Here is a 21527-nt window from a genome sequence, read left to right on the forward strand (position 1 = left end):
GGGGAGGGCTGAGTGCCTCGGGTGTCCCCGGAGTGTGCCGCTGCACCCCCGATCCCTCCCAGGGCTGGGGCGGGGGGTAGAGCAGGGTGGAAGGCCTCCTGGTTAGCTGGGTGGGGCTGGACCCAGGAGAGCTCTGCCCAGGCCCCCGTAGGTGGGGCCCTGGGGGCTGCGGTCCCTTTCCTTGCTCCACTGTCTTTAAGATGAACTTTCAGACCAGCTTTAGACTCACGGAAAGTGGTGAAGGCAGCACAGAGGTGTCTGCGTGTGCGCGTCCCCTGCAGGCAGCTACGCCGTGGTGGGCGGCACAGCTCAAGTCCTGCTGCCCCCTCCCGCTGCCGCCTCACCAGCACCCGTCCGTCCGACCTGGAGCTGTGCACACACGTTTGGGACAGCCGCCCGTGGTGGCGTTCGTCCACGCCTTTGTGAGGGGCCCATGCGGGCGGTGGCCAGCAGAGGTGTCTGCTGCAGCCCTGCACCCCTGGCTCCCGGCAAGGGCCTCCTGTGTCAGTAGCCGTGCTGACCCCTGCATCCCCCCACCTTGCTGAGCTGCAGGGATGCAGATGTGTGTGCTTGGTCACCGCCCATGGTGGGCACCCAGCCCCCCAGGGCCACCGGCTCCTGGCGCACAGCTCCTCATATGGGGAATGACGCGGATGTGGGTGTCGAGGTGGTCGTCAGAACTCACTCCCTCCCTCCATGCTCGCGGGGTCCCAAAGCCACGTGCCCCACGCCTGCGATGTGTGGACATGGCTGCCCACAAGCCTCTCGTCTGGTGACGCTGTTAACAGCCCACGTGTCCATCCAGAGTGGGACATCAGAGGAGGGCGGGAAGTGCCACGCAGGAACCCAAGGGAGCCTGGGAGTGTTGAGTAGCGGGGGGCGGGCAGCAGCCTGCAGCCAGCGTGGGGCACCCACCCCGCGTCCCACCCTCCCAGACCCCCGGCCAGTTTCTGAGCCCCTGCCCTGACGCTCAGCCCCGTCCCTGCCCGAGGGGCTCTCATACCTGCTGTCTGAGAGCAGGTGGCTCCCAGGAGCCTCGTGTTGGTCATTGTGGGCGGGCACCGGGGGGACGTGGGGTGGAGTGGAGGGACGGGGGCCCCTGGGATGTGTTGGAGAGGATCCTGCACGCCTCCCTGGGGTCCGCCCTTCAGCTGTGCCCCTGTAAATGTGGGGCCATGCCCCTGAGGGCAGAGGGCAAGCAGGAGCCCTGGCCTCGCGTGGGTGCCTGGCAGGCATGTTTGGGGAGTTTGGGGCAGTGCTGGTGGTTTCGCCAGAAGCATCTGTACCACGTCACTAACTGTCTGTGACTCGTTTTGCTGGAAAAGAGTAGGAATAACTGGAGACAGGTTTCCTTGACTGGGTGACAGTTGGATTTCGTTTCTCTGGGGGCAGAAAACCCTTCCTGATGGTCTCGCCGCGGTGGGGCTCTGAGCCGCCACGGCCGTGGTTCCGGCGGCCTGTGATGGTGCCTGCAGCACACCGCAGAGTGGGGGCTCGTGAGCCCACAGCTCAGCGCCTTGCGCAGCACCTGCCACTCCCCGGTGGGGGGGGGGAGGGGGGCAGAACACAGCTGGCTCTTTGCCGGGACCACCCAGACTTCCTTCTATAGTTGAAACGTGTTCAGATAGTGTACGTTTTGTAGTAATGTCTTTTTAATTTTGCTTTTTTCAATTTTTATTACATTCTTTTTAATGAACGTCTTACTGTTTGTGATTTTATCTTTTATGGCAAAATTGCCTTGCAGATAATTAGGTATGCAGTGCACATGCTTGAGAAAAGATGCTTGCAGTGACAGAGGGCATGCGGCAGCTTACAGGTGGCCTGGTGGCCCTGGGACCCCCGACCCCCAGCCCTGTCCTCACCGCCCACCCTGCCTGCAGGAGCCTCCGTGTCTGCATAGCAGCCACCCCATGTGTTCCCAGCGTCCTTCGCCTGTGTCCATGGGGCTCTCTGTGGTCATTCTGCGCCGTGAGATCAGCTAAGGGGGCTTCCGTTTGGCATTTTCCAGGAACGAGGCGGAGTTTGGTGTTTGCACACTGTGGACGTCCCCCAGCACTAGCCCAGAAGCTGCTTGCAGTCACACGGTCTCATTCTGTCAAGCACAGTCAGGTGGGCGGTGGACTCCGTGTGTCACACGCGGCTCCTGGGCCTGGCTCAGCCTCCCCGGCCCTGGTAGATGCCGTCATGCTGTCTGTGGGGCCCCGGGCCAGGACGGACAAGAGACGGGTTCGTCTGTGTGTGTACAGCCTGGGCCTGAAGTCGCCATGCGTTTGCATGCCAGGCCCTGGGACCCTTGGCCTGACCCGGTCTGGTCTTTGACCCCCACGCCTGCTGGTGCTCCCCTTGGGGGGCACACATCACTGCCCCTGGTAAGGGAGCCTGGGACGCACCCCGGCCCTTTAGGCTGCTCGCGGGCTTCTGAATCTTGGTCAGCTGTTGGCAAAGCAAAGCTTCCTTTTGAATTCATTTTCACAGAAAAGGTGAGCTGGGGGCACGGTGGAGTGCAGGGTGAGAGGCTCCGTGTGCCCGAGGGGTCTGGTTCTCCTTACTTCGGCTGCACAGAGCCCCGGGCCCTTGTCGTGGAGCGAGTGTGCAGAGAAAAAGAAGTCTGCCATCTGCACACCCACCACCAGCCTGTGCCTTCTGCCAAGGGCCACGCCAGCCACGGAGGGCCCAGCTGGGCACTCTGGCTGCTTTCAGGCACGCCTGGTGCTTCCTTCTCTGGGATGTGGAAGAAAAGAAAGCCTCGCGACCGCGTGGTTTGCGTGACCCCTTCCTAACTCCCCGTCACCTGCACACACTGAGTATGATTCCATGGGGCCCTCCAGGCGGGAGGGCAGATGGGCTGACCGCCCTCAGCTCCGTGGAGGTGACCACCGTGGTCTTGCCCAGCATGCTGCCGCGGCCGTTTTGTGGCTGCGCTCAGAGTAAGTGTGGGGCCAGCGGTGGGAAGGAGAGGGACCTGGAGACGTGGCGGGGTAACTGGATTTGGGTTGCAGGTCTTGGGGTTCTGTGGCGCTCCCTCCCGCCTCCGCCTCATCACAGCCACGGGGTATGAGTCCGCCTGCAGCTGGAGCCCCCTCCCTCCCTCGCCGTCTGCAGGCACCCGGCACCATGGGGTTCCCCCGGGTGCTCGCCGCTCAGCAGGTGCAGGAAGCCTGAGGAGGCCGGGCCAGCCGGACCCGAGGGCTTTATCCAGCTGCCTTTGGTAGACACCTGACCTGAGGCCTGCGTCCTTGGGGTGGCCTGTGTCCTTGGCGGCCAGCTTGCTGCCCCTGGCCCAGACGCCTCACGCCCAGTGCTGGCTCCGTGCTCATTTGTGAAGGTCAAGGTAGAGGGTGAGGCTTGTCTCCAGGCGGGGAGAGTGTCGGGCCAGCACAGCTGCGCCTCTGGCCTTCCGGGCCTTACCCGCCGCCACCCCCTGCACCTGTAGAGGCTGGCGGACAGTCACTGAGGGTCCCTGAAGGTTCTCTGGGGCGTCACCCTGTCACAGAGCAGCCCCTCCCTCTTTATGAGGTGTGAGCAACTTCTCCTTTCCTAACTCATCCGGTATGTTCTTCCTGGAGCAAAGTTAAATCAAAGGTGGGTCTGTGATCTGCAGTTTCCCACGTTTTGTATTTTCTTGAACCGTGTGTTGTGAAGCTACACGTTTGTGATGAAGAGAAGTTCACGTGTGTCAGAAGAGTTCAGGCCCTGGGCCTCGAGCCCCTTCCTGGCGGCCGTGCTTGACCTCAGAGCAGCACTGGGGTGGGCCTGGCGGGGTGTGGGGGGCGTCTGACCTGGGTGGAGATGTCACCGTTTCCTGCTGGGGGCCCACCAACCACCACCCGTCTGCCCGTGAAGGACTCTTAGCTATGACTGGAGCGACAGGGAGAGAAGGGGCTCTGGTGCCCTCCACTGAGGGAGGGCCCACCTCCCATGGAAGGGGCAGCTCAGCCCCCAGCAGCACAGGACGGTGCCAGTTTGGCCAGGCCCGAGCTGGCCGGCAGTCACTGGCCGGCAACCAGCTATGGCGAGCTGCGGCGGGGGGTGGGGAGCGGGACCCTATCATGGGCCGTTTGGCCCAGCCCGGGCAAGGGCCTCAAGGCACACAGTCTCACGGAACTGAGGAGGAGCCACGGCTCTGCGGACCCCAGGCCATCTGCCAGGCTCTGGTCCTTGGGACCCCTTCCTCCCACGGTGTGGCTTCAGCGCCCTCTGACCAGAGGCCTGGTGTGGAACCCATCATGGGGATGGGGGCCTGTGAGCCATCCGCTTCCTGGCAGAGAGCCGGTCATGAGGGCCCAGTGTGGGTGCTTGAAACCCGCAGAGGGAATCAGGAGAAGCAGTCAGACTGTTCCCGGCATGGGCCTGAGACTCCCAGCATGCACAGCTGCCCCCCTGAGCCCCTGCCACCGCACGTCCTGTCATGGGCCAGTCTGGGTCCTGCGTGGTTGAGCCCAGTCAGCGAAGGACTCAGCCGCCCGCGGGCTGGGTTCTAAAGCACACCCACACTCGGGCGGGGACAGAGGAGGTCTGGGGTCACGCCTGCAGAAACTGAAGTTGAGCACGGCCGTCTGACCCGGCCCAGGCTCACAGGTCAGGACAGTGGGACGCCTGCCCTTGGTGTGGACGTGGTGGTTGCAGCAGGGGTCTGCACAGGTTCCGTGGGATGCAGGCTCGTCCCTGCTGGACTCGTCTGCCCGGTTTCCCTGTGGCAGCAGTGGGGACGGGGGAGCGGGTGCATCCAGCCCTACAGCCATGCAGCCGCCCACCCATGTGGCTCTCCTGCTCGATGCGGGGCCTCCTGAGGTGCACGCCAGTGGCATGGTGGGTCACGGTCAGTGTGATGCCTAGCCACGCCGCGGGGGCCAGCCCCAGTGTGGTGTCCTCATGCTGAGAGCAGGGTCAGGTGCTCAGGGTGGGTCCAGAGCGCTCCTGAAATGTCCTCATCCTGTCGCTGACAGGTGTGTGTGACCTGTGTGCACGCGTGTCCTCCGTGTCTCGTCAGGGGAGCTGTGCCTGAGTCGAGTGCCTGTCCCTGGGGTGTAGCCTGCGGGGACTGGCGGGGGCCTCTGTGTGGGTGTGGGAAAGTGGCATCTGTGTCCCATTCTGCATCCACCCCCCCCCGGTGGCTTCATCAGAAGTCCACTCAGCCTGCGCTGTTGGCAGCGTGAGATACAAGTTTGCAGAACTGGCCAAGGACCAGCAGCCGGGGCCCTGGCCTCACACTTTGTGGACACCGGAGGCACCCGAGTGGGGTTTCTGAGTACCTGGAGGGATGTTGGGGCCGGACCTTCAGAGGAAGCCTCCCACTGCATCTGCACCCCGGCCGTGCCCCGCCGACCACTGCTCTGCCGAGGTCGGCCCCTGCTGGCGGGCAGCTCCCAGCCTGGCCGCTGCAGGCGTGGGGTCAGGGATGCAGGGAGAAGCTTCGCCTTTGTGCCCCTTCTGGCGTCTGTGAGTTCTAGTTGGCCCTGGATGGTATTTTAACGTGTCTCTTGTGTTTAATTTTTAGTCAGACTTTGACCCCGGCGCAGGCTTCAGTGGTCGCCCAGGATCAGGAACCTAGGAGCTTTGGTTCGAGACAATTAAAGACGTGGGATGAGGATCCAGTGACAGGACGCGGTTCTGCCTGGAGATTCTGAAGATAAAACGCTTTGAAAAATCGAATTCATGGTCGTGGAAGCCGAGCCCATATTAAGAAATGTCAGGTTGGTAGGGGCTCCTGGAGCGTGCAGCAGCTCGAAGCCGGGCCCTCCGCGACCGCCCAGAAGAGCCGCGCCTGCTCCCACGCGGCGGTCCTTCCATTCAGTCCAGGTGGCCGCGTGCCGGGAAGGGGCCGGCGCACTCCCGGGTCTTCCCGCGGCATGTGCGGCGGGTCAGGACAGGGACGCTCCCCGAGGTGCGCCGGCCTCGGTGAGGCCCGCCAGGCAGCGGAGCACGGGGCCTCCTCAGGGGTCCCGCGTGGAGACCTGAGGTCGCAGGTGGGCCAGGCCACAGGTCGATGCTGGGTCTGCTCTGGTCGTCCTCCCGTGAACTCTGTGCTGGGCTAGGGTGTTACCACGGAAACCCCAGGCCTGATCCGGCGCCGGCTGTGTGGTCGGGAGGCCAGTGCCTCCCTGGGGCGAGGGGTTCCCGGCGCCGCATCTCCCCATACGCTGCTCACCGGCTCCCGGCGCGCTCTAGCAGGAGGTGCCCTCGTGGCTGGCAGGAGCTCTGGGCTACATGCTGCAACCTGCCTCACGGCCTTGGAAGCTGCAGAGGGCGGAGAGCTCTGCTCACGGGCGTCACATCAGTCTGTGGTTGTTGGGAACTAAAGCCGCGGGATGCTGAAAGTAGGCGTTTTCCAGTTCACTTGAATGTAACGACATTAGCGCATTCCGTGTGAGCAAATGACACTTTTGCATGAAATATCGCCATTCTCCAAGTAAAGTTGGAGACAGGAGGCGCTGTCCACACACGTGCGCAGGAGACAGCACGTGTCTGCCTGGCAGCGGGTCACCCGTCACCCCACAGGGGCGGGAAACACGCTGCTCGCCAAGGGACTGAGGGAAGCGACGGAGAAGGGGTTTTGGCCTCGCAGACCCCGCACCGAGCCGCCGGCTGGGGCTGCCGGGTCTTTGCCGCTCATGTGGCAGTGGGTGAGCCGTGCGCCCGCGGGGTGGCTACTGCTAGGCTCTGGGCCACAGGCAGCCAGTCGTCCCCGCCCCCGGTTCTCACCCTGTGCCGGAGTGCTGCCCACACGCTGGTCGGGTGGGTCTTCGTGAGGCTGTGGGTCTGGGTGGCATGGACGCGGCCATGGGCGGCTCAGCAGTTGCCACTCTTGTCACCTGGGAGGCCCTCATGTGTCCTCTCGGCCCAGGATGAGGCACAGTTAACCTTCCGTGTGGAAGGAGCTTTCAGTAATTCTTCATCTTCTTGTCCCAGGAAGGTCAGGGGTCCTGGCTCTGTCTGGTGTTTGAACGCTTGCCTGCCTCTGCACTGTTTCTTCCCTGCAAACCTTCGAATGAGAGGGTGCTGGGCACTGGGGGATGGTCCCGTCAGGGTTTCTGGGTGGCCACGCTGCAGCCATGGGCAGAAAAGGAATGGTGGGTGTTGTGGGTGTGTTGTGAAGCCGGTGACCACGGTCCCTCCGCGCCTGTGTGCAGCCCTGAGTCCTGTGGGGGTGGTGCCGGTCGCCTGGGGTCCCGGTTCGCTCGGGGGTCAGTGAGCTGTAGCAAACACCGGTTTGCTTTTTGCGGAGGTTTTTTTGCTCGGGTTTGACAAAATCCAGACGCGTGGACACTTAGGGCTCTCAGGGCCTGCCTGCATCGGGCCGCAGGTGGTGGTGGGGGGCAGGTGTAGTGAGGTCTCTGCTGGGACCACCGCCGGAGCTGAGCATCTGCTCCTGTCTCTGCAGGCGTCCGACCCCCGATCATGAACGGGCCCATGCATCCCAGGCCCCTGGTGGCACTGCTCGACGGCCGGGACTGCACGGTGGAGATGCCCATCCTGAAGGACGTGGCCACCGTGGCCTTCTGTGACGCGCAGTCCACACAGGAGATCCACGAGAAGGTAACTGTGTGGGGTTCTCGAGGGAGTGAGGAGGGCAGGCAGGTCTCTCAGGTGTGTGCCTCCGCGGCTCCCATGCCACCAAGACCTGCGGTATTGTCACCCCCACGCCGGACGTGGACACAGGGCTATTCCGTGGCTGCTTGAGCCACTGCCATTGTAACCCAGTGTTCCCAGAACCTGGAGCTGTGGATGTGCCGACAGCAGTGGGGGCCGATGAGCTACACGCTCCTGGTCCCACATCGGTCACCCAGGTCGTCCCGGGCTGGTGGTCAAGCACTTAGGCCTTGGGTGTCTGCTGTTCTGGAACGGTGCTGACTGGCCCTGGGTCTGGGTCTGGGTCCTGGCGACAGGACGCAGCTGTGCCCTCGTGCTGCCCACCGTCCATCCCGTTAACGACCGCATCAGGCCTTGAACGGGGATGCCCGTGACCCCGTGCCCCTGTAGCTGTGGGTGCCTGGTAGGGGCAACGGACGGTCCTCTGGAGGGGAAGGTCCTGTCAGCTGAGCCTCAGGTCATCCCCAGCACTCGTTTCCTGCTGCGTGTCCGTCACAGGACCGAGTCCACAGGCAGAGAGAGAAGACTGAGCTCACAGCCTCACGAAGAGCTGAACTACGAGAGCAGCTTCGGGGAAAGTCTAGAAGACCCAGAGGGTCCCGACGCCGCGGGACAGGACGGGTCAGGAGGGTGGGGGCGAGGGGCTGCAGCCGAGGGTCCGGTGCTGCTCACAGAAACCTCAGGACCCGGTGGGGTTGGGCGGGGGGGCGCGGGAACACCGTGACGAGGTGTCGCAAGCCAGCGGGCGCCCCTCCTGGAGGAGGCACGTGCCATGACACACCCGCCAGTGGCAGTCCTGGTGTTGTGCAGAAAGGCGAAGCCCACGTGTCCGCCGAATCCTGCCGTTGAGCGTACAGCAGCCGCGCTCCTGCTACGGGAAGCGGGAAGAACCTGGTGGCCTTCGGCGGTGGCGCGGGTGTGCCCGGGGTCTCCTGGGCCGTGGAAAGGAGCAACGGCCGCGTCGACATGTGCAGCACGTGGCTAGCGCTCGGGGGCACGGTGCTGGGTGCACCAGCTCATCTCTGCAGCGCGCTGTGCGCTTGGGCTCCTCTCGGGCACGAGGTCACGGGATGGAGGCCGAGTTGCCGGGGTTGCACGGGAAGCGTGAGGCAAGGGGCTTCTCGAGGTGGCTCGGCCTAGAGCCACCCCTCTGTGCACGACACACGTGCAGGAACGGTGGACAGACTGGCTGCAGAGCTGGGGAGGGCAGCTCTTGCAACTTTTTGTGAATTTTAAACAGTTTCAAACCAAAAAGATATTTGAAAAAACCAATATGGGGAATGAAACAGACGTACAGGTAGAAATGTTGAAAAATCGTGAACAATATTGAAACAAGTTCTGTCAATAAATTTGAAAACTAAGACAAAACGGATGTTTTCCTTTAAGATTGTAACTTATCAAAACATTCTCAAGTTAGCGTGCAACCCAGATAAGCGAGTCGGACCCGCGGGGAGGGGCCGGGACAGCCTTAGCGCACGGGAGACTCTGCCCCACGCCAGTGCCCGTACGGCGCCCTCGGGCCTCCACGGGAAGCCGCGGCCTCGTCTGTCGGGAGAATGGGTGAGTGCGTGGAAAAGCTGCTCTGAGTGTTGCTCTGGAGGGAGAGACAGAGTGAGGACGCGGCCAGTTAGGGCCCTCGCGAGACCTGATGGAGCATCGCGTCGTGAGCCGGCGGCACAGAAAGGTGCCATTCGAGAACTTGAAGGCACCCCTGGAAATTAAACATGCGGATGGAAGATTTCAATTTTAATAGAAAACGTGGAAGACACAGTCAAGGGGAACCTGGGAGAAGGATGGAAGTGAGGAGAGCCTCGTGCACCCAGCAGCTCCACGCCTGGCGCGTCTGTGCAGCCGCGGGCCTCAGGGAGCACCCACGTCCCAGGGCAAACGCACTTCCTTCCCCAGGCCTTGCTGCCGGTGTGGCCAAGTGACTGAATCCGACCAGGAAGAGCCAACAGGCTTTGTGCGCAGAGCCATCTTCTGTCTTTCTGCTGGAAACCAAACGTGATGGCTGGAGCCTGCGCAGCCACCTGGAATGTAAGGGGAACTGTGTTTGGGAATGGCCGAGCAACAAGACTCTGGAGCCTGCTGGAGCGGACACAGCGCCCCGGACCACCTGTCTGCAGGCTTCGGCGTGGAGGGAAACGACGCATCAGCGTGGATCAGGGATTTCTGCCTCTTCGTAACTAGCTGTGCCACACGTGCTCAGTGTTACAGAGGACAGACCGAGCCGTTCTCAGCACAGCGTGACGATGAAACCTTCCAGAGCGCAGCGGAGACTCTCTCTCCCAGCGTGAAGCCAGGACAAGTGTCGGGGCCACAGGACGCTCTGCTGTTGAAGGAGCACATTCCCCCGGTGCGGGGGTGGGGGTTGTTACCTACGAAGAGACAAGGATGAGACCAGTCCCTCGCCGGGTGCTTGAAAGCTTCTGGGGAAAACAGCTTCCAACTGGCGCTGCGTGTCCAACCGAACACAGGGGCAGGCGCGTGCTCTTTACTCTCCTGGAAAGCTCCCTGAAGACCGACAGCCAGGGGCACTCATGAGAAGGGGCCCATGGGGCGGGAGGGTGCTGTCTGCTGGCCTGGAGCAGGGGGTCACCTGGGGCCCCGTCTGGGAAAACGGGACACCTGTAGCTGTGGGACAGTAAGGCAGCACTCTGGGGACATGGCAGGGAAGACCACAAGGAGACAGGAAAAGCATCCGTGAGGTGCCCAGTCCTGGGAGGGAGGTGCTTGAGCTGTGAGAAGTGAGGGGAGCGTCCGGGCAAGTGCAGAAACAGGCTTGGAGGCAAGCGAAGGGTGGCAGAGGGCAGCAGGAGGGCCACAGCGACTCTGGGCAGAGAGTTGGGCCATACCAGTGCCCATGAGCAGATGGGACAGATGCCCCGGAGAAGAGGAGAGGATGTGGAAGTAAGCCCTGGCCCGTCCGCACGAGCACACGCGTCGCAGCAGAAGCATTGGGGGAGTTCGTGGAAGGGATGTGCTTCCTGCCTGAAGGCAGGACAGAAGTAAGTGAGGCACGTGGGCAGAAAACGGTGGTCTGATGAGAGGCAATCAGAAACAAGTGGCAAAACACACGTGAGAAGTAGGTGGACGTTGGCGGTACCTGCAGCAGTCGGAGGCTTGATGGCGGATACTCAGACTTCCACTGACGGGAGACAGATCCCAGCAGAAGGTGGGTGACGTGCTTGGGCAAAATCAGAGTGACCACCGGGAAGCATAACACTGTCCCCCCCCCCCCCGGGGACGTGGCCACGCTGGCTTCGTTGGTGCTTTGGCTCATCTGCGCAGACGTGAAGGATGTGGTGTCCTCCGGCCTACACGTGGTTGTTTGTCATGGGAAACGTCTGGAACCATAGAGAAGCGTGTTGGAGGCACCATGCCACACTTTCTGAGCTGAAGCCAACAAAATGACCCTGGAAGTAAGTAAAGTCTGCAGAAGGCACAGAAAGCTTGTGAATCGTGCCTCTTTTGTGTGTGAGGGATGCGAGCACGGCCCCCACCTCTGGCACGGGGTGGTGGGCCTGGCTAGGGCCCACCAGCAGGCACTCTTGCGGCTCTCCTCTGCGTGCTGCCCCATGAGTTCCCCTCAGGCCTGCTGCCATGGGGAGCACGCAGGGGCCTGTGCTCTGAGTTCATTCTGCAACGTGGGCCCCATGGGACCCTGTTCTGGGGTTAAGGACACAGGTCACAAGCCTGGTCACACAGCTGGTGGAAGGTGATGTGAGTGGGCTCTGCTGGTTTCCAGCTCTCAGAGACAGACTGGGCCCTGGGGATTCCTGCCGATTTCCTCCCTGGGAGGGCCATGTGATACCTGGGGGTATTCCAGCCACTTAGCCGTCATGACTGGGAACGTGAGGAACCTGCAGGGAGAGTGGGCCTAGGGGCTGGACGGAGCAGCGCAGTGGCTTTCCCCCTGCAGCTGAGCGGGGCCCCCCCGGCCCAGGGTCAGTGGTGGGTGGTGTCGGAGCGGACTGCGATCCCTCTCTGAGAAGGCTTCTCTAGGTACCACATAATTAAAAATAGCTCAGCAGAAAAAGGACTAGGACATGGAAAAGTAATTTATCAAGAAATGTGTGTAGTGGGCAAGTCACCCTCAGAAACTCAAGGTGAAAATCATGGATGCCAGCTTGTGTCCATCACACGTAGCGTTCTAAACTCTGGACTGCCCGGCCTTGTGCAGCCGGTGCTGGCGAGTAGTCCTACTGCAGTGGCGGCGGTTCCCAGAGCATGAAGGGTTCTCCAACTGACCGGCTAGTTTCCACCCTAAGGACTCATCTCAAGGAGAGCATGGATTTTTATCGCGGCACAGCCAACAGCGGAAGCAGCCCAGACGCCCCAGCAGTAGGGAACGTCCAGACAAGTCGTGGATGGTCCGCGTTGGGGTGTGGCAGGGGACGGTGAAAGTCGGGGTTTGGACTTGTTTACTGCTGTGGTTCGGCGCTCAAGATGTAAAGAAGGCTGCCACCTGCTCACATGCCACCAGCCTGCGCTCTGAGGCCCTTCCTCCCTCCCTGCCTGCCCACAGCTGAGCCGCCTCTGCACGGTCATCTCAGAAGAGGCCCACATGTGTCCAGCTGCCCAGGCGGAGATGCAGGCTCCCCTCTGGAGCTCTCCCCTCCACAGTCCCTCTGTCCCTGAGTCCAGGGCTGCTGCTCCCAAGGCTGCTTAGATGCGCCTTTCTGTTCCCAGCGCGTGGCTATGTCTGCCCACTCTCCCCACACTGCTGTGGCCACCCACCTCTCCAGTCCATGCAGCTCGGCATAGGGTGGCCAGAGGGCTCCTCCTGGGGTCTTGTCAGCCAAGGTCTGCGCTCTCCCCTCCATCCCAGGACCTGCCCTCCCTCCCATGCACTCTGGGTCCTCACCCCACCCACACCAGGTCCAGTCCAGTACCAGGAGTCCAGGGACTGAGATTTCTAGGATCTTCAGTGAAGGAACTGGAGCAGGGGCCAACAGCACCCGGCCATTCCCTTAATGTCCAGGCCCACCAGCACTCCCAGGACAAGGGACCCAGGCCCCCTCTGCCCTGCTATTCAGCTGTCTCTCCCTTGACCCATTTTGTGTGGTCGTTCTCCTGGCCACATCGGCCATTGGAAGGGGAACGGAGGTCACGCCCCCTCGGGGAGCTGTCCGTGTTTTGGGTTGCCATCTGTCCGTAGAGACTTGGCTCTCGTAGAGAAGGGGATGAAAGGGGACGGTGAGCAGCCTCACTGTAGGCCCTGTGCCCCACATGAGACACCTGCTCTAGGCCACCCACCACATCAGCCGGGGGGAGGGCATAGTCCCCGTCAGCTCACGCAGGGTGCCTGTGGGCCAGCACCCTGCATGCAGCCCGTTGGAGGCCTCCCTCGCCATCCAGCGACCCGGAGTCCACACAGGAAGCTCAGTATGGAGGAGGTGACGGACGCCGCCTTACAGGTCCCCGTGGCCAGAGCATGTCACCGAAGGGGGCGTGTGCTTGATTGTAAGGCCCACTGTGTGTCCTGCTAGGAAAGAATGAGGCCCGTCCCTGAACTAGGACAAGTCACACATGACATCCTGGGCCCCCTGCCCTTGGGCGGGGAGACTGGACACTGCAGGACCTTGGCCAGTGCCTGGCTGTTGTCAGAGGTGTCCTGGGCGGATCATGGCAGCCCTTTAAGGCAGCGCTCTCGGCCCTGGGGTGCGGGCCTGCTGACCTGGACCTGGGACAAGCCCCCCAGAAGCCAGGTGCACCCCCTGGCAGAACCAGGTGTTCCCCCCCCCCAGCCTGGCTGTGGGACATACCTGGGGGCTTTGGTCAGGAGACGTCAAGGTTGGGGTGTTGTGCGTGCTAGCGGCAATGCTGTAGCAGCGTGGGGTGTGGTCTGCACACGCCTGCCCCAGCGCGGGGGCGTGGGGTGTGGTCTGCACGCGCCTGGCCTTGCGTGGGGCCATGGGTGTGGTCTACACCCGCCTGGCCCAGTGTTGGGCGTGGGGCATGGTGTGCGCACACACACACACACACACACCCTCCCCCGGCCCTGCGTGGGGCTTGGCGTGGTCAGCACGCACCTGACCCGGCGTGGGGCGTGGTCTGCACCTGCCTGTCCTGGCGTTGGGCGTGGGGTGTATGGGCGTGGGGTGTATCTGCATGGGTCCCGACTGTGCCTTCCTCCAAAGGGCTTGTCCTCAGCATGTCCCCGCCCCACTCTTGGAGCGCTCCCGCTCCGGGTCCTGTGGGGCGGGGCCGTGGGTGGAGCCCCGACTTTGGGGAGGGTCGTTCCAGTTGGGCGGTTTTGCGAACAGAGTAGCGCCTCAGCGCATGTCATCCAAACCCTGGGGGGGACAGGACACCGATCTGCTCATGGGGCTTCACGCAAGGCGACCCAGGCCACACAGAGACGCGTGGACTCCGTCAGGGCAGGCGTCCAGGGCTGTCGTGGAGGGCACGCCCGCGTGTGGGAGCCGCAGGGGAGCCCGTGGGGAGGGGACCCGAGGCCGGCCCTTTCCGCGGCGGGTTGCCGTCGCGGGACGCCATGTGCGCTTGTACTGGGGCTGTCACTGTCGGCAGCGTGTGTCTGCGTGGCCCTCGCGGGGTTGCGGGTCTGGGATGCTCTGCGTCTGTTTTACTGTCTGGTGCTCACAGGGAAGATGACCCCGCGACTCCCCCCCCACACGCACAGTGCGTTCCCTCCGGGGCGGCACCCCTCGGCCGCTGGGGGAGTCGGAGCCCAGAGCCGGCAGGGTCTCCCTGCAGTCAGGCCCGATGTCACAGCAGGCGCCCCGCCCTGGGAAGCCCACAGTGCCGCACACACAGGGGAGGAGTTCCCGTCACCCCCGACCTGGCTTGGGCGTCTGGGCTGGTCTGGGGCAGCAGGCGGCCGGCAGGCAGCCAGGCTCAGGGCCCCGCGGGGCTGTCCTCTGACCGGGTGTCCACTCCCCCCGGGCAGGTGCTGAACGAGGCCGTGGGGGCGCTGATGTACCACACCATCACGCTGACCAGGGAGGACCTGGAGAAGTTCAAAGCTCTCCGCATCATTGTGAGGATAGGGAGCGGTTTCGACAACATCGACATCAAGTCGGCCGGGGACTTAGGTAGGGTGCTCGTGGTTCTTCCCTTGGCGCCTCTGTCTTGTTTGCTAGGCCCGATCTCATCACGTTGGGTCTCGGAGGGTGGTTTTGCTTTCACCGGGAGTTCCCTTGCAGCCCTTGCTCGGTGGGAGGTGACTTGTAAGCCTACTTCCGGGTGTGGGCCCCCCCCAGTTCCCTGGTCAACGTGGCTCCCCCAGAAAGCCTTGCAGGGGCGTGTGCACCGGCTGCGGCCTGGCGAGGCGAGCGCATGCCCAGCGGGGCCCACGGCTGCGGGTGGTGCCCGCGGTGCCTGGTTTTGCCCGTCCTTTGCCCCAGGATGCAGCTGAAGGACCGGACCGGAGTCAGAACGGCCTGGCGTTTGTGCCTGCCGGACACTCAATCTGTTCTGCTGTGTGCGTGCCCGCCTGCCCACCACCGGCTCACCTGGCAGAGCCCTCGGTCCTGCTCTCAGCCGTCCCTGGGCGGCATCCCCAGTAAGGCGCCTGCCCCAGTGTGGGACCACGGCCTGTGTGCTTTCTGCCCCGGGGGCTCCTGGGGGCCTTTGTCCCCGTGCACCGAGTCTGCCCTGTTTTGTGATGTCACAGGCTGGGGCTCTTTACCTCCACCAGGGACAGACCTGGGCAGGTGGGGACTCAGAAGTCCCAGGACCTGGTCTGCCCTCTCTGTCAGCAGTTTTGTCTCTAAATCGGGGGGACGGTGTAGCCTTGCCTTCCTGTTTCCCGCCTGCTCTTGTGGGGAGCTGAGTTTTTCTGGAGGGGAGTAGAGGATCCGCCCTGGGCCCTTTCATGGAGCCCTGTTGGTGTGTTGGGCATTGTCCTGGCATTTGGAATAGCTCAAGGAGCCACACAGCTGCATCTGTCCAGCAGGTGCCCCCCACTTCAGCAGGGAGGTGACCAGTCCCCAGGCAGAGCGAAGAGATGGCAGGACAGGACAGAACGAGGGTGGAAGGGGCCAGGCTCGAGAGAGGTGCATAGAAATGCAGAAGGGCTGTGTCCGCCTCTGGGCCACGAGGTCCTGGAGCGGCGTTGGCTCCCAGTGCTAACCAGCCCGTGTGTGCGCAGGACTGGCCACCAAAGCTCAGCATAGAGGAGAAGCCTGGACCAGCTCACTCTCCAGGGCTGCTAAGGGGCTGTTGGGGCCATGGGAGCTGGGAGGACAGGGGGCCACCCTGTCCAAAGCCAGGTCCCAATTGGTCTGAGAGCCAAGGAAAGGAGGAGTGGGGGGGGCCTGTGTGGGTGTGAGTGGCTGTGGAGTGGCTCCGAATGCTGACCTGCACGTTCCTGGGCAGACAGGGGTCAGCCCAGCCTATGCAGAGCCCCTCAGCCCCACGCAGGCCCTGGGTGGGGGGACCCATACAGCAGCACAGCCAAGCCCCGGCCTTGCGGTCAGTGACCCCTTCCTGGAAGGTCAGGTGGCCAGCGGTCCAGGAAGGGCAGACCAGGTGTTGGCATTTGCCCAGGTAACCTCTCCCGCGTCCTGTCATGTCTACTTGCTGGACCTACAGGCTTCTCCTCCATGTGGCCTGGGGCGTTACCTGCGTTTGTGTCATGGTCCGGCCTTTCACGGGGGTCACGCCGGGACTGGCCTTGGTGACCACCCTGTGTCTTGCGTTTCCCAGGCATTGCTGTCTGCAACGTGCCGGCGGCGTCTGTCGAGGAGACCGCTGACTCCACCATGTGCCACATCCTGAACCTGTACCGCAGGACCACGTGGCTGCACCAGGCGCTGCGGGAGGGCACGCGGGTCCAGAGCGTTGAGCAGATCCGGGAAGTCGCATCCGGAGCCGCCAGGATCCGTGGGGAGACCTTGGGCATCATAGGGCTGGGTGAGTTCAGCTCTGTCCTCCCCCTCTCGGGCTCAGCAGACCGTGAGGCCGGGGCTTGGCTGTGCTGCCGGACGGGTCCCCCCACCCAGGGCCTGCGTGGGGCTGAGGGGCTCCGCACAGGCTGGGCTGACCCCTGTCTGCCCAGGAATGCGGGGTGTGCGTCACACACAGACGTGAGACCGTTGCCCCCGGTCCCGTGCCTCTGCTCACAGCCGTGCACACTCGCGGCACTCAGACACGCTCACCCTGCCTCCCCCCGCCCCCACCCCATGGCTGAGGGGACATGGCCTTCGGGTGAGGGCCCGGTGGCCCTTGGCTCTCACCGGCTGTGTGGGCAGCTGTCCTGGGTCGGTCACATCCCCCTTCTCTGTGTTGTTTGTGGCCCATCTCTGTCTCTGAACCCGGGCTCCATCCACCTGCTTGGCCCGGGGTGTCCGGGGCGGGAGCTGCCTGCCGGCCCCCTTGTCATGCTGCTTCCTGAACTTCCCCTGGGTTAGGCCCTGTGCCCACCCCTCCCCTACGGGCTCCGCCACAGAGGCAGTGCTTGGGCCGCGTGAGGGAGACCTGACGGGCACGCCTGCGTTAGTATGAGACCCCTCTGGCCTCCACCCTCTGAGGTGCAGGGGCCTCTGCTCCGACGTGGCAGCCCGCACCCCTGCACTCCCTGGGGGGCGCCTCCAGCCCCCGCCCTCCTCTCTGAGTTCCTGTCCGCTGCACAGCCAGGCGGGCGTCCTGGGCGGACGGGGCCTCGCGCCCCACGGCGTCACCCCTGGGCACACGAGGACGCCGGCCGTGCGGGGACGCTCGGTCCGTGGCCATGGTGACGCCGAGTCTCGCCCTGCCAGGTCGCGTGGGGCAGGCGGTGGCGCTCCGGGCCAAGGCGTTCGGTTTCAACGTGCTCTTCTATGACCCGTACCTGTCGGACGGCACCGAGCGGGCGCTGGGGCTGCAGCGGGTCAGCACGCTGCAGGACCTGCTGTTCCACAGTGACTGCGTGACGCTGCACTGTGGCCTCAACGAGCACAACCACCACCTCATCAACGATTTCACCGTCAAGCAGGTGCGCCCCCGGACGGGGCCTGGGCCGGGGCGACGGTCATGGCCTGGGAGTCCGGGGGGCCCGACTGGCCTGCCCCCGCCCCCCGGGCTCAGCGGCTGGGGAGCCGTCAGCACAGACGGGCCCGTGTTCTGAGTTGTGCGGAGGGTCCTGGCATCCCCACAACTACGGCGGACGCCGTGCCCCGGGTCTCGGGTTTCGCCGTGTCGCCCCGGCTTCCGGGGGAGTGCTGACCGCTGCCAGGAGCGTGGCACAGCCGCCGTGGGGCACCGCCCTGGGTCGGGCCCCAGGCCTTCTGGATGGGTGTGTGTGGGCGTGCCTGGGTGCACGTGCGCGGGTGTGGGTACGTGTGTGTACACGGATTTACGGGTTGGGGTGTGCTTGCGTGCTGTCTGCCCCAGGGCCCTGCCGTCCCGTGGCGGATGAGGCACCCGGGGCTCCTCTCTGTCTGCCGTCTGGGTTTGGGCTGGGTTTGGGGTGGGCACGGGCGTGGCCCCAGGGTGCTGGCCCCAAGACCAGCTGTGGACGGGAGAGCCGACCGAGGAGGAGCTGCCCTGAGCACAGCCGGCGGCCTGAGCCCCGCGGCGGTGCGACTGAGTTGGTTTCCAGGCATCTGTCACCTCAGTGCAGGCGGGAGCCCCCGTGACCACGAAGCCTGGAGGGGGCGCCTTCAGGGCAGCTCTGAGGGCTTTTAGCCAAAGGAAACGAAGCTTAAGCTCACGGGGCTCTCTGGCAGGACCGCGGCGCCCAAGACCCTATCTCAGGGGCTTGTGTCTGCCACCGTGGGCCACACCATGCCCTAGACGTGCCATATCCGTTCCAGGCGCCCCCATGCGTCCTGGGGGCCGGGCCAGGAGACCCCGCGACCCAGCCCGCACCTCACTGCCAGGAGCGGGAGGAGGCAGGCTGTGTGTTGGCGCGTTTGCTCCGGCCAGGGGTCCTCAGGGTGGGGCGGGGTCGAGCCCTCGTCCCACCTGGGTGGGGAGAGGCCAAGGACGGTGTCCCACCACCACTGGCCCCTGTCTGCTCCGCGTCCCCGCTGGGCCTGGCCCCTGGGTGTCGGGGGCGGCAGACGAAGAGGTCACTGTGTTGATGCCTCTCGGCGCTGTGTTTGTGTCCCCCCAGATGCGACAAGGCGCCTTCCTGGTGAACACGGCCCGGGGCGGCTTGGTGGACGAGAAGGCCCTGGCCCAGGCCCTGAAGGAGGGGCGGATCCGGGGCGCTGCCCTCGACGTGCACGAGTCGGAGCCCTTCAGGTGCCTCCTGGCAGCGCCCTGGGGGATTCCTGGGTGCCGCCTCTCCCACACCGGGCCGTGCCCCCAGCTCACACCCCACCTTGACCCCTAGCAGGCATGGGGCCCGGCCCGATGCCCCCTGGCAGTCTCCAGGCCTCATCCTTGGGCTTCGTGTCCAGCCTGAGATCCTGCTCAGGCAGGCCTGCGCCCAGGGCCCAGCCAGGTCTCCGTGGGCAGGGGTGGGGGGCTCAGACCTGCGCGTCATGTGGAGTGCCTGTGTGGTCACGTCCGTAGAGACCCTACATCCAAGAAGCCCATCTGGGGCAGCAGCCAGCCCCTGACGGTGTGTCAGCCCTGTTGTCTGTGAGCCTGTCGCTGCGGGGACTAGCGCCCTCACCTACAGGGAGGGCTGGGGCCGCGTACCCCGAGCTGGGACTCCTCCCTGCTGCTGTCAGGAGCCCAGGGCCAGGTTTGACCAGCCTAGGGTCTCCTGGTCTGGCGTGGGGGTGGAGTGTGTTTCCAGGCAGGGTCAGACACCCTCCACCCTACCCTGACCTGCTCTGTGCTGTCTGTAGCTTTAGCCAGGGCCCGCTGAAGGACGCACCCAACCTGATCTGCACCCCCCACGCGGCCTGGTACAGCGAGCAGGCGTCCATCGAGATGCGGGAGGAGGCAGCCCGGGAAATCCGGAGAGCCATCACAGGTGAGGGTGGCTGGCGGGACCGGAGCTTCCTCCCGAGGCCGCGCTGACGGGGGCCACGCCGTGCCATCCCCCCGATGTGGAGGTCGCCCCTGGCTTCCACGACGGTGCTCCCCACTTGGCCCTTGGTCCCCCTCATGCATCACGCTCAGGACGCCCGCTGACGGTCACCTGTGGGGATTCAGCACACGTGTGCTTCCTTACCCTATGTTTAAAAGCCTGGCTGTGCTTGTACACCGGGCTGGGCCTTTGCTGCTCCCTGAAATCCATAGGCCTGGCAGATGGGGGGGCCACTAGGGAGCTGAGGGCACTGCTCAGGCCTGGGGGGGTTCTCTGAGCTGCAAGGTGACCGCATCCACACACTAGGGGAGGAGAGCAAGAGGGAGGGAGGCCCAGCTGCGGGGATCCTGCAGCTTGCGCCCGCCACCGCTGTGCCCTCCTGGGTTCCTGGGCGCAGCCGCGTAACGCGGCACTGCCTTTCCTCTCTCTGCTGCACCTGCCAGGCCGCATCCCCGACAGCCTGAAGAACTGTGTCAACAAGGACCACCTGACCGCCGCCACCCACTGGGCCAGCATGGACCCAGCCGTCGTGCACCCTGAGCTCAACGGGGCCGCCTACAGGTGAGCGGGCAGGGGCGGGTGCACTTGGTGATGACTGCAGGCAGGGCGGGGGCCCCGGGCGGGGGCAGCCAGGCCTGGAGGTGCATGCCGCATGTGGGCCACACCAGACCTGAGGGTGAAGGGGGCCGAGCAAGGAGTTGGGGCCGGGTTGGGGTCCCGCCAGGCAGGGCCTCTGGGAGCAGCTCCCAGCTGTCCTGGGCTTGAGCTGTGGCCACGGGAGGGACCCCGCCAGCCTCACAAGCCGTCTCCTCCCAGCAGGTACCCGCCGGGCGTGGTGGGCGTGGCCCCCAGCGGCATCCCGACTGCCGTGGAAGGCATTGTCCCCAGCGCCATGTCCCTGTCCCACGGCCTGCCCCCCGTGTCCCACCCGCCCCACGCCCCTTCTCCCGGCCAAACCGTCAAGCCCGAGGCAGATAGAGACCACGCGAGTGACCAGTTGTAGCCCGGGCGGAGCTCGACGGCCTCGGCGGGCGGGCGGCGCCCCCGGACAGGCGTGTGCAGAGGCGGCGCCTGTGGGTGGCCACGGCGCTCCAGAGACTGTCCAGGCGCCGGGCGGGCGGGAGGTGGCGCCGGCCTCCCCACGTCAGCTGTAGTTGCCCTGTCCCGAGGGCCAGCCGCTGTCCTGTGTCCTTTGCGTCCTCGTTAAGCAGAAGTTAGTAGTTAACTCTATCATGAGTGTTCTCGTCTGTGTACCGTCTGTAGAACATCAAGGATTTGTTTGCTTAGCTGTCGGCAGAGAGAGCCCTGAGGGAGCGCGGCAGGTCGGTCTCAGACTGTCCCTTGTGTGTTGGAACGCGCCCCAAACGAGGCAGTTGGCAAACTTCTCAGGACAACGACTCCTTCCCGTTTTTCTTTCTACGCCACACAGTGCATTGTTTTTTCTACCTGCTTGTCTTATTTTTAGAATAATTTAGAAAAACAACAAAGGCTGTTTTTCCTAATTTTGGCATGAATCCCCTCGTTCCAAATGAAGACGGCATCGCCAAGTGGCTCCAAGAGAAGAGGAGTGCGCCTGGCCCACAGCGCGCTCCGGCCGTCGGCATCTGTCCTGGGGACGTGAGGGCGCAGCGTCCCGGCCTGCGCGGGTGCCGTCCTGCTGATGTGGTAGGCTAGCAATATTTTGGTTAAAATCATGTTTGTGACTGTAACCATTTGTATGAATTATTTTAAAGAAATAAAAATCCCAGAAAGAGCCGGAAGGCCCAGCGTCTATTTTAGTGGCTTCGCCTCGTGGGGACTCTGGCGGGTTTCAGTCCTGGCTGCACCGGGCAGCCCTGGGGAACCCCGGCGGGCAGTGGTCCTTGGGGGGGGGGGGCAGGGTCCAGGCTCGGAAGCTGCTGCTGAGGGGCAGTGGGCAGTGTGGGTGCAGGTGTGAGCGATGGCATTTGCCAGGACGAGGCCCCCCTCTCCCGAGTGCGCCTCCCGTGGGCCAGCCTGGGGCCTG

At 64.1% G+C, this 21527-nt stretch overlaps 1 protein-coding gene across 2 annotated transcripts; it reads left to right on the forward strand.

Moving 5' to 3' along the window:
• Positions 1-5529: 5529 nt before the first annotated feature.
• CTBP1 (C-terminal binding protein 1) lies at positions 5530-21277 on the forward strand. Of its 2 annotated transcripts, none has more exons than XM_019805065.2 (9): positions 5530-5693; positions 7382-7536; positions 14504-14648; positions 16264-16470; positions 17316-17530; positions 18653-18783; positions 19338-19465; positions 19966-20083; positions 20339-21277. In XM_019805065.2, the coding sequence occupies exons 1-9, from the start codon at positions 5687-5689 to the stop codon at positions 20523-20525; spliced, it is 1293 nt and encodes a 430-aa protein (XP_019660624.2). In that variant the 5' UTR covers positions 5530-5686; the 3' UTR covers positions 20526-21277. The 2 variants fall into 2 exon arrangements, with proteins under 2 accessions (XP_019660624.2, XP_011229592.2); XM_011231290.3 differs by having other exon boundaries at positions 5534-5693; positions 20342-21277.
• Positions 21278-21527: the final 250 nt, after the last annotated feature.

The sequence above is a fragment of the Ailuropoda melanoleuca genome, chromosome 11 (assembly GCF_002007445.2).
Source record: "Ailuropoda melanoleuca isolate Jingjing chromosome 11, ASM200744v2, whole genome shotgun sequence".
NCBI lineage: Eukaryota > Metazoa > Chordata > Mammalia > Carnivora > Ursidae > Ailuropoda > Ailuropoda melanoleuca.

Excerpts from the sequence above, each read along its gene's own strand:
- CTBP1 (XM_019805065.2), top strand. Across the intron at positions 16,471-17,315 it reads CTTGGGCATCATAGGGCTGG|GTCGCGTGGGGCAGGCGGTG; the intron begins GTGAGTTCAGCT and ends TCGCCCTGCCAG. Across the intron at positions 17,531-18,652 it reads ACGATTTCACCGTCAAGCAG|ATGCGACAAGGCGCCTTCCT; the intron begins GTGCGCCCCCGG and ends GTGTCCCCCCAG.